General features: G+C 35.7%; 1 protein-coding gene across 1 annotated transcript; it reads left to right on the top strand.

Moving 5' to 3' along the window:
- Positions 1-791: 791 nt before the first annotated feature.
- Positions 792-1283, top strand: LOC125592571 (uncharacterized protein At4g04775-like). The gene is made up of 2 exons (XM_048767818.1): positions 792-959; positions 1029-1283. The coding sequence occupies exons 1-2, from the start codon at positions 792-794 to the stop codon at positions 1281-1283; spliced, it is 423 nt and encodes a 140-aa protein (XP_048623775.1).
- Positions 1284-15875: the final 14592 nt, after the last annotated feature.

Raw genomic sequence — 15875 nt, 5'->3', positions numbered from 1 at the left:
CGACAGTTTGGAGACATTTTAATCTTGTGGCCAGAACGCTATTTCGTTGCCAGATGCGCTATTTGAAGAGAACTTGGGCAATCGAAGGCGACAAGCCTCCGTGGATGTTAACAAGAGTCTGGCGTAATCTCGTCCACATGTTTGAAGAGTTTGGTCCTGACAATTTTGGTTTCTGAAAGTGATGCCTTGTCTGTATTTTGAATCTGATAATTTCGGTTCCTGAATGTAAATATGTCGAATTCATATTTCTTGTATTTTAAGTACTATAACCCAGTCATAATGTGTTTGTTTAATTCAGCCGTATCTTTATAATAACTCAGCCTCTACGTATAAAATATCTCAGCTGTGAATGTTAACTTAGTGAAAACTTAAAGTTAACTCAGCCAAAACGTATAAGGTAACTAAGTTGTGAATGTTAGTTTACGATAAACCCAGCCATAAGTGACCGAAACTCAGCCGTAAATAAATTAATCATAATTCAGCCATTGTAAAATGGCAAAACCCAGCTGTGAATGTTAATATAATACATTTCTAATGTGATTTTCCACTTGCTTGATTGGACTGAGTTGTCGATTAATTATGGCGCGTGTGGAAAATACGGCTCAAACCTAATATCGAGGCTAATTATTTACAGTCTGTGACGCATGTGTCGAGGGATTTACAATATCGACACATTTAAATATTATTTTAATTATGGCGCGTGTGGAAACGATGCCGTTTCATCATGTCGTCTTTCTCACCCTAATTCCATGTAATTCCATTTCGTTTCTGAAATTGTTTTGAGAATCAAAATGTCTTCTTCATCATGCGTTTCAGGAAATTCTCACAGACGCCGTTTGAACGCGGAAAGAGGAACGCCGAAACAGTGTTGGTGTGGTAAACCCTGTTACATTTCTACATCTGGAACCGCTACAAATCCAGGAAGATTGTACTATTGCTGCGGAAAACGATATAATAAGGTTCGTTTTGGTTCTTATTTCGCATGTTCTGTAACGTAGTACTTAGATCTGGTTATATTGTGAAAACAGAGACATTTATTCAAATGGGCGGATGAGTGTTTGGTTGAAGAGGTTGAGGATATTAATTCACTGATAAGTGGCATGAACAAAGACATCTCAGAATTCAGACTTAGCGTTGCTCGGTTGGAGAAAGAGATTGAAGTAATGAAGACAGCATCTGAGAGAAAAGGAGAAGAATGTATGAGTCAGGGTCGGTGTTTGAGGAATGTGTTTGTTTGTGGGGTTGGAGTGTCGTTACTTTGCTACTACTACTACTTTGTTTAGTAATGTTTTGTAAGTCAGCCTATGTTTTATGTAACTCAGACTTAACATATTAAAGTATCTCAGCCGTGAAGCAAACAAATGATAACATTGTTTACAAACTCAGCTGTGAAGCAAACAAATGATAACATTGTTTACAAACTCAGCCGTGAAGCAAACAAATGATAACATTGTTTAGAAACTCAGCCGTTATGTATAAAGTAACTCAGTTGTAAAGTGTAAAGTAACTCAGCCGTGCAGCCGTAATGTATAAAGTAACTCAGCCGTAAAGTGTAAAGTAACTCAGCTAACTCATCATTGTTTATACCTAACTCATCATTAGGATCGACTTCCCGCCATCGATCCTAATACACTCTCCATAGCAATTTCACGGCCCCTCCATGATTTCCAATACGAGACGTTGACGTGGAAGTTGTCCAACATCATTTTCCTTACTGTTGCGACGGTCGGGCCAATCTTTATTCCAACAAAACGTGATTGTATGAGCTCCCCAATCACTTGTGTCGTAGCCAGCTTATGGTAGTTCCTCCTAGCATCAACCGAGCAACAATGCCTCAGGGTTGCTTGTCTTATCTGAAAATTCCCAGTTCCATCAACCTTTGCAGCGTACACTCTCCAAGGACAGTCAATAGCAACACAGATAAGAACCATAAATGAGGGTGTGGAGCGCCTTGTCTTAAAGTGGAACTTCCTATTTATGGCATGAATTGAAATTTTGATTTTGCAGTCGGTCTTTGACTTGAAAACCTGCCCCACAAACAAGTTGTCCCCTTCATATGGGACAGCTTCTAAAGCTGCATTTAGGCCTGCAGTATGAATAGCGTCCTTGTTAACATTAGAATTTATTCTATACTATATTTATATAATGTATAGTCTTCCTATTTACTTACCATCCTCCTCGGCGCTGTCAATAACAGGTGGCGCATCGCGTGCAAAGAGTACAGGTTCTATGCTTTGGTCGTTAAGCAGGTTATGCAGAGAGTCTTGGAATCGCGTCCACGTGTATAGGCTACTTGGTTGTGTGCCAGGGGTGGGCGCTGTAATTGTACCTCCTTCTATTGGCTCCGGTTCTTCTCCGCCAGATTCCTCCATTTCAACATCTTTGTCCCCTCGGTGCAGAGGTTCCTCGAACAAGCGACGCCGCACAGCACGACTACTTTCTCCATTCCCCCCATATCCGGATTTGGTAGTTGACATGCGTGGGAGAATGACATCCGCACGACACCCAACGCTGTCCCCTCCTATGTCGATGGCTTTCCCTTTCCCTCGATAACTCTCGCGCTGTGTGGGACTTTCTAGGCGAATGATTGGCTCGCGAATGACTATTCCATTTTGTATATGTGGAATAGGACGCACCGGCGGTCCACCGAAACTCCCACCGTCATCGTTTTTTTGGTGTGGGCATGTCAAAGGTGTTTCCGACATCGCAAAGTCCAGCCACTCCTCCTCAAACCCTTGGTCCTCATCTGAGTCGTCAGCGTTTTCATTTCTGGCCAGGGTTTGATTTGTAACATTCACGGTAACGAAGAGGTTTACTTCTTCGATTTTGCGCCTCATTTGGACAAATACCTCCACCTCATGATCGTCTGATATGAACTGCGGTGTTGACCCATCACCATCGTCGATTTCCATTCACTGCAGTTTTATTGTCGCCGTCGTCCCGCCGAGGCTAAGAGCTTCCTTCACCAAGTTCACTAATTCTTCATATTCCAGACTGGCCGTCAGGGTAATGCTCTTTGTGCCTTCCTCTGTTAGGGAATCGAAGATCCATTTCCCGTCATCCTCACGGACCCAAGACCCTGTTACTATCATTACGTTGTCCTGCTCCGTCATTTGCATACGCACGGAAAAGACCAAAAAATATTCTTAGATCGCTTCTTTCCATTACCCTTTCTAGTATAGAAACCTTCCTCCTTTATCTGATATCTAATGGTTATCGTTACGTATGTTATCTTTTGGTTTCACCTTTGTTATATAAAACAAGAGGGCTGCGGTTCATCTGATATGGGCCTTTTGGAATTAACTGCTTATATAACGTACCCTACATATCATATTCACCAACCCACCTACTAAAATCTGCTCTCTATCAGAACTTTAATGTCGAAACTACATACTTCTTCGTTGTCTCCTTGTGCTTTAACTCCTCTTCTGTCTTCTTCTTCATACCTTATTTAACTTTATGTTTCCTATTTTTACCGAAATGCAGTATGGAAGACGAGATATTAATGGGAGAGAGATTAATTAGTAGCCACACGTTCCTAATGGCCGGGAATTGGCGATGTTTTGAATAATTAAGTGTGTGGTTATGATATAGATGTGACAGACTATTCTATTATAGTTTTGGTACAGCTCTTTTACGCACATGCTCTTTTTCTTTTCCTCTCCCTCGACACGCACACGCGCTTCCAAGGTTATTTCCGTCACCTTTTGGCCCAAACCTGTCTCTGCCGCGGACCGGTACCGTAGCATGGGTATATTGTATGTTTTTCCCGTGTTATGAATATACACCAAATTCTCCCTAAAGAGAACTCATAAAGAGACTACCACAGATAGATAGATAACTGCTATAATTAATTAATTATTTATATTAATATTATTTTTGGTAGTTATTAAATGTTTTACGAGAAAATGCCGCACAACACGCCTAAAAGAACTTGCCAAGGCTGTGACTGTATAGCCAGTAAAATATTTGAGGAAAAAAACAATTTCAAGCTGAATTACTCTAGAATAAAACAAATCATGTTAAAATCATTTTAGTTCGGTGAGAGGAAATGATTTTTAGTGGATTTGTAGAACAAGATATTCCTCTCATTTTTATAAGAGTAAAAGTTTTACTCTAGTTACCTCTATTTTTTTCATTTTTTTTCATTGCCTCTAATTTTAATTATTCCAAATTACTCCAATTACACTTATGACACTCCTAATATGAGATTTAAAAATAATGAGTCTGGGTTAAAATGATATCATTAAATGAATGAATGTAAGGTATGAGCATTTTGGATATCGGTCTAGTTCTATTCATTTTATTGTCAATCTTAAATATAAAAAAATATACTTGTTCAATATTTTTATTAGTTTTGTATCATGTATTTGATTTTGGGGATCCAAAGGAAAGTAAATTTAGGCTTTCAGGGAAGAGTATGTGAGGACCCATAGATTCTTATGATCCCTACAAGACCATCTTGCCTAATGTTTTAGTAGTGCATCCAAGGATGACGGTGGAAGTGAATTCATCCATGGAGAGCCTAAAGAGTAAAATGTATATATGTTGGAGAACCTAGTTGCTCCAAAAGGATATATAAGTCATTCACAGTTTGCCCATTAAATAATTCAATAGAAATGATAAATTTTGTTGGGGTTACACAAAAAATGGGCAATACTGAGTGTTATTGGCAGATTGATTAATCACACTTTAGTTTTTCCATGTCGTACAACATGCAGTCAATAACTCAGAAATGGTGCTAGGTAACCAGTTAGAGCATCCCCATTAGTGAACCCCTTTTGGGGTTCAAATTTATAATTTTTTATTATTAATTTTTTTTTTTGATTTAAAAATAAAAATAAAAAAATCGAACCAATCGCGGACCGTCACGTGTTGTGGGGTCCGCGAAATAGTGATGAACTCGCGGGACGCAGGTTCACTGGGGAAAACTGGGAAGAGACAGGTTCATCACTGTATATTATTTTAATATTTTTTTTTTTTGGGAATCTGTGTTAACCCTCCATAAGTTCATTGATGGGGTGCTCTTATATGATTAGTTTCAAGAAAAGCTCATTGTTCTTTTGTTTACTGTTTTATTTGCTATGTCTTATTTTTCTGTTTTAATATTGTTCTTAAGTCTTCATTTTGTTTATGTATTATTTTTTGGTTATATATTTTCATCAATGTTTTTTATTAACGTTGGGCAGAGTTTAGCTATAAAAAAAAATGCATCAATTTACTCGCTGATTATGGGTTTCCATAGTTTTTTTTACTCTTAGACTAGACTTGGTACCATGAAAGAGAGAATAATTCGTAAGATTCACCTTTTTGGCTTAATTTGATGAAACATCTAAAATATCGTAAATGAATCTTTTCTGTTTCATGATTTTTTTTCTTTATTCTTAAAATCTATTTACTTTTTACTATGTATTCTTAATTGCTAAATCAATATATGTCGATAGAATGATTGATGTAAAAAATTTAGTTAAATTGAAAATAGAGTACTGATTATAAAGTATTTATTAAGTAATTAAATGTTTTAATATATTTTATCTAAATATTAAGAAGGTGAAAAATATAAACCATTTATTAATTTTTAAAAAATTATGAGATTTGTAAAATTTATAGCCTTTGCTGAGTTGGCTCTCTAAGAAAAGAGATAAACTAATTTTATTACAATAGATATACATATATACTTATTAATAAAAAAATATCACTACCATAAAGTAACTATATATTATGATAATTAAAATTGATATTTTGCTACCATGTCAAGGGTCTCCTAACTGAATTAGGAAATCCATTTTTACTTTTCAATTCAAAAAAAATATTTCACTACCATTTCAAGTGTCTCCTAATTGAGTTATATGTTTGAACAAAAGTTAATTTCTGATAAGAACTTTGAAACGTATCTTATAATATAGTCATTGTTATCTTTACATTCTATATATTTGGATAGCTTCCCTTAACTAGCATAAAAAATCACTATAAAACCAAACAATGGAAAGGGACAAATAAAATAAAACTACATAAGAATTAAAACGAAAAGTGAGAGAGAAAAAAAGATGCAAATGTTGAAAGGTGGTATTATGATATTAATCATAACTCTAAGCTTGCTCCAAATGATATCATCAGTGGATGTTATTCGTGAAGATTTATTTTCTTTTGGGATTAAGAAAACGGCTCCGGCAGGTCCTAATTCTAAACATAATTCTCACCATTCACTAGCACATAAGCCCCAAATGACATCATCAGTGGATGTTTTTCGTCAAGATTTATTTTCTTTTGGGATTAAGAGAACGGTTCCAGCAGGTCCTAATGCTAAACATAATTCTTATCATTCACTAGCACATCGTCATTTGATTGAAGTCAAAGGAAAGATCCCAGGAGGAAGTTTCAATCCTATACAAAAAAATGCTCCTCATTACTAGGAGATTGTCATTATAAAAGGTTTTGATCCCAAGAGTAAACTTCATATATGAAAATAGTTTACTGAGTTATTGTATTAGTATTTTTAAAAATAATTATATTCCTATTTTAATAAATATTATTCTTATAATATTTATTCACCTATGGATATTTTTTTCTCTTATGGTAGCAAAATGAAAATACAACATCTCGACTTAGACCAGCGTAAATAAAATCCAAGCACTAAAATGAGAACTCAAACATATATAAGAGTACTTAAACCATTGTAATCCAACATCTCCGTGGAAAGAATCTTCCTAACTGCCAGTCGTTCTTAAATTTCAACCGACATTATAATTTTAAATATCAGAAACTTTTGTCACAACCATAAAGTAATTAGATATTATGATATCTAAAATTATATTTTGCTATCATGTCAAGTTTCTCCGAACTGAATTAGGAAACCCGTTGTTAATTAGAAATTCAAAAAAAAAAAGTATATATATATTCACTACCATTTCAAGTTCTCCTAATTGAGTCTATGTTTGACCAAAAGCTAAATTCTGATAAGAACTCTAAAACATATCTTAGAATATAGTCATTGTTATCTCTACATTCTCTATATTTGGATAGCTTCCCTTAACTAGCATAAAAATCCCTATAAAACAAAACAATGGAAAAAGAGGAACAAAATAAAGCTAAAGAAGAAACCAAAACGGAGAGAGATAGAGAGAGAGATGCAGATGTTGAAAGGTGGTATAATGATATTAATCATAATTTTAAGCTTGCTCCAAATGACATCATCAGCGGCTGTTGTTCATGAAGATTTATTTTCTATTGGGATTAAGAGAACGACTCCAGGAGGTCCCAACCCTGAACATAATCCTCATTATGTATACTAGCACATCGTCATTTGATTGAATTTGTCCAGAAACCTAGAATAAGATAATGGTTTTCTTGTATTGATCAAGGTCAAAAGACCAAAGTATATATACATACGAGGTTTCCTAATAACCGAAGATATGCAAATCTAGATTACAGGAATATTAACATATTTGGATATATCCGAAAGTATATTAACATATTTGTCTATATCCTCCAATATCCCCCCTCAAGTTGGAGAGTGAAGATCAAGAACTCCCAACTTGGGAAGAAACTCATCAAATCTTTTCCGTCCAAGTGGCTTAGTGAAGATGTCCGCAAATTGAGACTGAGAAGAAACGTGTTTGGTTGCAATAACACCTTTGACTATCTCGTACCGTATAAAATGGCAATCGTTCGCAACGTGCTTCGTACGCTCGTGAAAGACTGGGTTAGCAGCCAAGTAAATCGCCGACTTACTACCACAATGCAAAAGAATCAGAGAAGTAAAGTTAATGCCAAATGTTCAAAGAAGGTTTCGTATCCAAAGGAGAACAGTTGACGACATAGCGCGATATTCGGCCTCACAGCTGGAGCGTGACACACAATCTTGTTTCTGTGTTTTCCAAGAGATGGATGAACCACCAAGCGTGATAAACCATCCAGTAAGAGAACGACGCGTATTGCGACAGCCTGACCAATCGGAGTCACACCAAACAGATAACTGGAGATCAGTATGAGCGCGTAGGAGAATGCCCTGGCCTGGATTCCCTTTTAAGTAGCGTACAACACGTAAAGCAGCATTCCAATGAGCAAGTTTAGGCTTCTGCATGAACTGAGCTAGGAGATGAACCGAGTAAGCAAAGTCTGGACGAGTAACAGCAAGGTAAATAAGGCGTCCAACAAGTCGTCGATAGGCAGCGACGTCTGCAAGGTAGCGACGTCTGCAAGGTCGGTACCTTTGTCGAGAGCTAAGGTCTGATTCTGTTCAACCGGGAATGGAGCTGGTTTAGCAGCCAAGAGACCAGTTTCTTCTATAATTCCAAGAGCATACTTCCTTTGGCAAAGATAAATTCCAAGAGGACTGTGAGCAAGTTCCAAGCCAAAAAAATATTTGGAAATACCAAGATCCTTCATACGAAAGCATCGATTCATATAATCCTTAAATGATGCCAAGAGAGACGGTTTACTTGCTGAAACAACAAGATCATCCACGTAAATGAGAACCTGAATATAGTCAGTGCCACGATCCATGATGAACAAAGAGTAATCCGATAGAGATTGTGTAAAACCATATTTTACCAATGGAGATGAAAGTTTCTCGAACCAGCATCGAGGGGCCTGTTTTAGACCATAAAGTGACTTCTTCAAGAGACACACCTTGTTTTTATCAAAACCTTTGAACCCTGGTGGTGGACGCATATAAACTTCTTCTTTCAGATCGCCGTGAAGAAACGCATTATGAACATCCATTTGATGGATCTCCCAGTTACGAGATGCTGCAATTTGAAGAAAAATTCGAACCGTAGTCATCTTTGCAACAAGCGCAAAGGTTTCTTCATAATCCTCACCCTCAACCTGGCTGTTTCCACAAACAACCAACCTTGATTTAGGGCGATCCAAAGTCCCATCTGCTCTGATACCATGATAAGTTTCATGGGCTTCCAACTTAAAACCAATTGGCAATTAGTGGATTGGCACAAGTCCCTTATATATTACTCAAGTCCCTTTTATATTTCCGATGTGGGATCTTCTCTCCAATACCCTCCTTCGAGGTAATGGTGCGTATAACCAATTAATCTCACAAAATCCATCATACCCCCTCTGAAATCATGCTTTATTTTCTAGCGATCTCGGCGGAACTGAGCCTTCTATGGGCCATCAGCTAATGGGATGATCGGGCCAATATCCGGACCGGATTAATGGGTCAGGGTATTGGATCCGCTCTGATACCATGTCAAAAAACGTATAATAAGATAATGGTTTTCTTGTATTGATCAAGGTCAAAAGACCAAAGTATATATACATACGAGATTTCCTAATAACCGAAGATATGCAAATCTATATTACAGCAATATTAACATATTTGGATATATCCAAAAGTATATTAACATATTCGTCTATATCCTCCAATAGAATTCAATGGAGATCCCAGGGAGAAAGTTTCAATCCTGTACAAGAAAATGCTAGTCTTTACTAAGCCATCGTCATTTGGATGAGTGGAGAGAAAAGTTTCAAAAGGTTTTGATCCCAAGAATAAACGTCATATATGAAATAGCTCCCTCAGTTAATACCTAATTAGTATTTAACAAAATAATTGTATTTCTATTTGAATAAACCTAATTCTTATAATTTTTATTCACTGATGGATATTTTGTTTCTCTTATAGTAGCAAAATGAGAACACAACATCTCGACTTAGCCCAGCGTAAAAAAAAAAGAAGAGTCCAAACACTAAAAAAATGAGAATTCAAACATACTTAAAATTACTTAGACCATTGTAATCCAACATCTCGGTGGAAAGAATATTTCAAACTGCCAGTCGATCTTAAATTTCAAACGGCATCAAAATTTTAAATATCAGAAACTCTGATCATACGTAACTAATGCACTAAGGGTTTAAGAAAAAAGGGAAATTAGTTTTCTAGAGAGGATTGAGAGAAATTAGTCATCTTTAACATCGTTAAAGGAACATTTTCAAAAATATTTTTTTTATTAAATGGCAAGACTTAGGGTTTAGAGTTGAAGGCTGCGGTAGAGATTTTTGGAATATAAAATTTATGATTCTAATAAATATATAAATAAATACTTAAAAATATTAAAAAATTTTAAAAAATAGTTTCAAACATAATTTTTGATTTTCAAAAAGAAATTTTGAAAAAAACAATTCGGAAAAATCAAAAAACAAATATAAAAAAGTTCGAATTTGGAAAAAGTATAATTCGAAAACGTAAAAAAAATATTTTTATTTTTTAAATAATTATTTTTTATATATAAAGAAAAAATGTATAATAGTATTTTCCCAATTAATGAAAAAGATATTTTTGAAAATGTCTTTTTTGTGGTGGTAAAGATGAATAATATACTATGAAAGTGGTAAACATAAAATTCTCCCCTGTAATAACCATTTATGTTTTAGAAACACATGATAAATCATTTATAAACATTTTAAAATTATTTATAATGATTTATGGAAACTGCAACTGAAATTTACTTAGCATCAAAGTGAAATGAAATGACAGATAATAACAACTTATATATATATATATTGGATACTTTTTGATATTTTCAAGTATTTTGGATAATTACATGTATTTTTGATTATGTTATGGATATTAGATATAAAATAATTAATATATTTAAATATATAAATTATGATTTTAGTATTTTTAGGTATCTGATATATTTTTGGGCTCGATTCGGATCTGATTCTTCAGATATCAAAATTTTAGACTCGTTCATATATTTTAGATTTGGTATAATTTGGGATATAAAATTTGGGAAAATTTCATATTTATCACTTTAATGGTACCACTTTTAATTTTTACCACCACTAAAGGGATACTTTCAAAAATACAATTTTCATTAAGTGACAAACAACCATTATACCCTTGTTCTATATATATATAATAAATCATTATTTACATAAATAAAAAAATAATATTTTTTTTATGTTTTCGAATTTTACTTTTTCAATTCGAACTTTTTTATCATTATTTTTTTGAATCTTCTTTTCTCAAAAATTTTTTTTTTCAAAATTTCTTTTTGAAAATCTAAAATTATGTTTGAAACTATTTTTAAATTATTTTTAATATTATTTTAAGTATTTATTTATATATTTATTAGAATCTTAAATTCACATTTTAAAAACCCTACCTCACCACTCAACTCTAAACCCTAAGTCTAGATTAGTTAACCCTAGGGGTATAAGTGTATTTTATCCTTCATTGAAAATGAGGGTAAAAGTGGTTAATGTAAACATTAAAAGTGGTACTATGAATGTGGTATTTGTGGAAATTTCCCATAAATTTTCTTCTGCTTTCGGTATTTATAAATTTAGGTTTCGTTTTGGTTTAGATCTTTGCTGGTTATGTTCGGGTTTGGATACTAGTTTAAATTATGTAAAATAATTAAATTAATGAAGAGTTTGTGTGTTTCTGAAAAAAATGAGCAAGTTTTCTCATAAATGATATTGTAGGGAAAGAACAAAGGGAAAATCGCAGCTTAAATCATCAACTTAGCAAAAGTTTGCATTTTAAATCTTCGAGCTCAACAACTAACATTTTAAATTATGTAAACAATGAAAATATTTGTAATAACATATTCAACATTGAAATTAACATGCTTATTTGTCAGATCAAAATTATTACGATATTGTTCAATAGCACGTAAAATTAGGTGATGTGGATGTTTTTCTTCCTTTTTTTACGAAAAAAATACTTTTAATTGTGTTAATTAATATAAATAAAATAAAATTTAAAATTTAAAAATATAAAAAAATGATAAAATTCGGAAATTTAGAAAAAAAATTGATAAAAAAATTAGGAAAATGCATTAAAAATAAAAATAAAAAACAAGAAAATATTAAATTTGAGAATTAAAAATATTACAAAATTAAAAAATTTCAAAAATTATAATTTATAAAGTTTAATATATAACAAAAACTTTGATATTTACTATATCTCATGATATCTTATTGACACTGATTTATTGAAATTCATCACGATCACCGATATGTCAAAAACAGTAGTCACATGTAGAAATTTTTAAAAAAATAGCAAATTTGTGAAGGTGCTTTTTCATGACATATCAATTTTTTTTTTTAAAGTTAGCAAATCAGTGATGGTTTACAAAAAAAAATGGTGATATATTGAAAACCATTGATATGTCATAAACCCTCACCTTCACATATTTGCTAAATTTAAAAAAAAAATGGTGATGATTACGAATTTCAATATATCACCGTCAATAAGATAACACGAGATTTCATAAATTTTTCAAAGTTTTTCTTGAATGGTAAATTTTTAAATTTTTAAATTTCTTAATTTTTTTTTGAATATTTGCTTGAATTATTTTTTGATTCTGATTTTTTTTAATGTTGTATATATTTTCCTGATTTTTTCATAACTTTTTTCTAATTTTCCAAATTTATCAGTTTTTATAAAAAAAAATGATTTCTTCTACACTTTGGGCTGAGGTGGACACACAGAGGACACCACCACACATACAGGCAGCGACCCTACCTTCAATACCAGGAAGATGGTGTTTCACATATGGTTCTTGGAAAGAGAATGATATTTTCTCTCGACAAGGTTGGTTCAATGGAATGTATGAGGAACTTACGACAGTTTCAGATTACGTTTGCAACGGATTGTTCTCAATTGATGAAGATGGTTTCGGAACTAGAAGAATGGCAAGCCTTTGCAAGGTATTTAGAAGATATCAAGACTTTGAAAGGAAGTTTTTTCAGATAATAGATCATTTATGTACCAAAGACGTAAAACTCAAAGGTGGATAGATCATTTCGTCGTTCACATGGTTGCAGATCTTCCATTTTGGTTTACAGAGTCAGTATGAGTCTGTATAAGTTGATGACAAAAAAAAATATATAAAAAAATTGATTTCTTATCTAATATTTATTTGTTATTTTATTTTTATTAACTAAAAATTAAAATATTTCATAAAAAAATAAGAGAAAAACTACCACATCACCTGTTTTACCGCTAATGATTGAATAGTATATGTCATAATTTTGATTTGGCAAACAGGTAAGTTAGTTTCAATGTTTAATATGTTATAAATTACTTTCATTGTTTAAAATGTCATCGGTTGAGCTCGAAGGTTTAAATTGTCGGTTTTTATCAAACTGATGATTTAAATTCTATTTTTTTTCAAAGATCAAATATGTGTTTGCCCGATTAGGAAAAGTTATTATTGTGAAACTATAAAAAGATTTTTCTTATTTTTTAATTTATTTTCAGCTGGGCTATTTGAGAAACCCAATAAAGCTAGTAGGGAAAAATCTCATACACATTTTTCTGAGACACTCATATTCAAACTATTCACTTCTGCTACGATCAACATTCACATTAAGATAGCGAGATTCATAAGTTTTGAATGTGTAGAACATTAATTGCATATAGATATGATTCTAGTTTACAAAAAAAAATATAGATATGATTCAAAAGGGAAGAAGACATGTAAAGCTTCTCAAGCTGCGATTACATATCCGTGGCAGTCTCAGAATGCTTAACCTTCCTAAGTACATTATCGCTCATGTTCAATATTAACAGATTGTTAGCATTTTTTAACTTTTCAAATTTTGCAGGATCATACGTAACTTCCGTTAAAGACCATGCAATCTCACTAGAAACTATTCTCATTATGAGAGATTAAACTGAAACAATAATCAAACCCAACCGACCAATAACCGAAGCTGAAACACGCTGGGAGAATCAGAATCTTCCATTCTTTAGGTCAACTCGCTGCAACAATAACTACAAGTGTTGTACGCACAAAATGCACAAAATGAGGTCACCGACGAGTTCCGTCTCTCTTTACTCGTTTCGACCGAACTCGGTTCTTGGCGTCCACCGTGGGCAGAACAACGTAGCCTTAACTACGTCGGTATAACTCTCGAAGATTCAACCTCCGGCGAACTACCGGAGCCTACTCCAGCTCCCGTTCCCGCCGCACCAACCATGACGGACTTCATAGCCTATCTCTTCAACACGAAGAAGTACAGAAGGCGGCGAACGAACAGCTCGCCGCCCTCGCCGCTATCTTCGCTCCTCCTACCGGTCACACGAGTAACCCTCCGATCATCCGGAGAGCGCTCTTCAACACTGCCGTACGGCCCATGAAGGAGAACCAATAGTCGGAAACACCGACCAGACTGTCGGTGGTGTGGTACAAAACCCTAACAACCCAGATCTAGCGACCATTCGCGAGATCACTGAGCTCAAGCTTTCTCTCCAAGACATCAACTCAAAGATGCATCATGTTACGAACTCCGCCCCACAGATCGACAGTGTCCTCGCCACAGCGCTCAAAACTCCATTCTCTCGGCAAATCAGTGAGGCACGGCTCGAATCTGTCGAAAAGTTTCGCCTCCCGTCCTACTCCGGCGTAACAGACCCCTCCGACCACATGAAAACATTCAACATCGCGATGGGGCGCGCAAAATTCGCCGATAACCAAAAAGAGGCTTGCTTTTGCCAGTATTTATCGAGAGCCTCTCTGGAGCAGCTTTAACTTGGTTCTCCAGGATCCTCGAGAACTCCATCGAAAGCTTATGCGACCTCTCCGCCGCTTTCCTTAAACATTACATAATGTTTACCCGGCAAGGCGCGACCGCTTCCGATCTTTGGCAACGATCTCAAGCCCTCGGCCAAACCCTACACGATTTAATGGAGAAATTGAAATCGTCGTTTCTGCTGTAAGAATCCCTGACAGAATAGCAGTGGACGCCTTGAGGAACACGTTGTACGTCCACTCGAAGTTTCGAGACGACCTGTATAAGAACCCTTCATCCTCCCTCCAGGACGCCATCGCTCGATCCCACAACTTAATCAAGATGGAGGAGGATGCCCGAGCAATCCTCAACAAGCAGAATGCTTCCAAACAAGCAACGTCTAAAAACACAGACACTCATCAAGAGCCACGCCAGCACTCAAGCAATGATAAGACCGATTGAAAGAAGAGTTGTCCGAATCAGCGGTAGTCTATCGCAAGAATGACTGTAACCATTGGGACCACCCAACCAACAAGAAAACTCAAACCCCCGCCAGATCCTCTAACTCAGTTGACTTAGATAAATTATGTACTTATCACCAAATGAAAGGCACGACGCGATGGAATGCAAACACCTCCTAGAAGCCTTACTCACGGGATATAAGGCCAGCACGGTTAAGTCGAACCACCGAAGCAAAAACCGAAGAACATCAAGAGCTGGAGTAAGAACAAGGAGAAGAAAGCCCAGAAGCAGCATGACAAATCAACGCCGGAAGAACCCCGAGCAACTGGTGACAATGCCATTTCTCGGGATCACGACAACACACACGAGGAGGAGCAGCCAAAAGAACCGGTGGCGCGTCCAGGTGATTATAGCTGGGCAAGACATTTCTTCCGACAAAGAGGAAGAGCCGGAAAACTCTCACGGCCCGCTCATCCGCAAGTTCAGAGGCCCGAGTAGCAGCTCCACCCCGAACAGTTCCGGTAATCAAGGATGACACGCAACCTGGGGAACGGAGATGAACTCACCGCTGTAACCGGAGTCGCTGAACGTATCGAGCCTGATCTTATCATTACCTCACCCACGGGAGTCGCCGGCCACAACCCGATCGACCTTCGACAATAGCTCAACTCTAAGATTGCTGACTTGGGTGTCAAACTTAACCGTCCTAAGGCTCCGACCTACGACAAAAACTCGACAAGTTGAAGATCAATCGCCTGCGGAAAAAACAGAAGCAGTCCCCCAACCAAACAAGCGTTAAAAACTCATACGACGACCTACGAACTCAGATACAACTCAAGGAAGCTGAGCGTCGGATACGAGTTGACGTCATCATGGGTAGCTCTCCATCATGCAGAGATTTGGTCCTGATGCACCATATAATGCGATCA

The sequence above is a fragment of the Brassica napus genome, chromosome C9 (assembly GCF_020379485.1).
Source record: "Brassica napus cultivar Da-Ae chromosome C9, Da-Ae, whole genome shotgun sequence".
Lineage (NCBI taxonomy): Eukaryota > Viridiplantae > Streptophyta > Magnoliopsida > Brassicales > Brassicaceae > Brassica > Brassica napus.
This window is presented reverse-complemented; position numbering and strand designations above follow the sequence as displayed.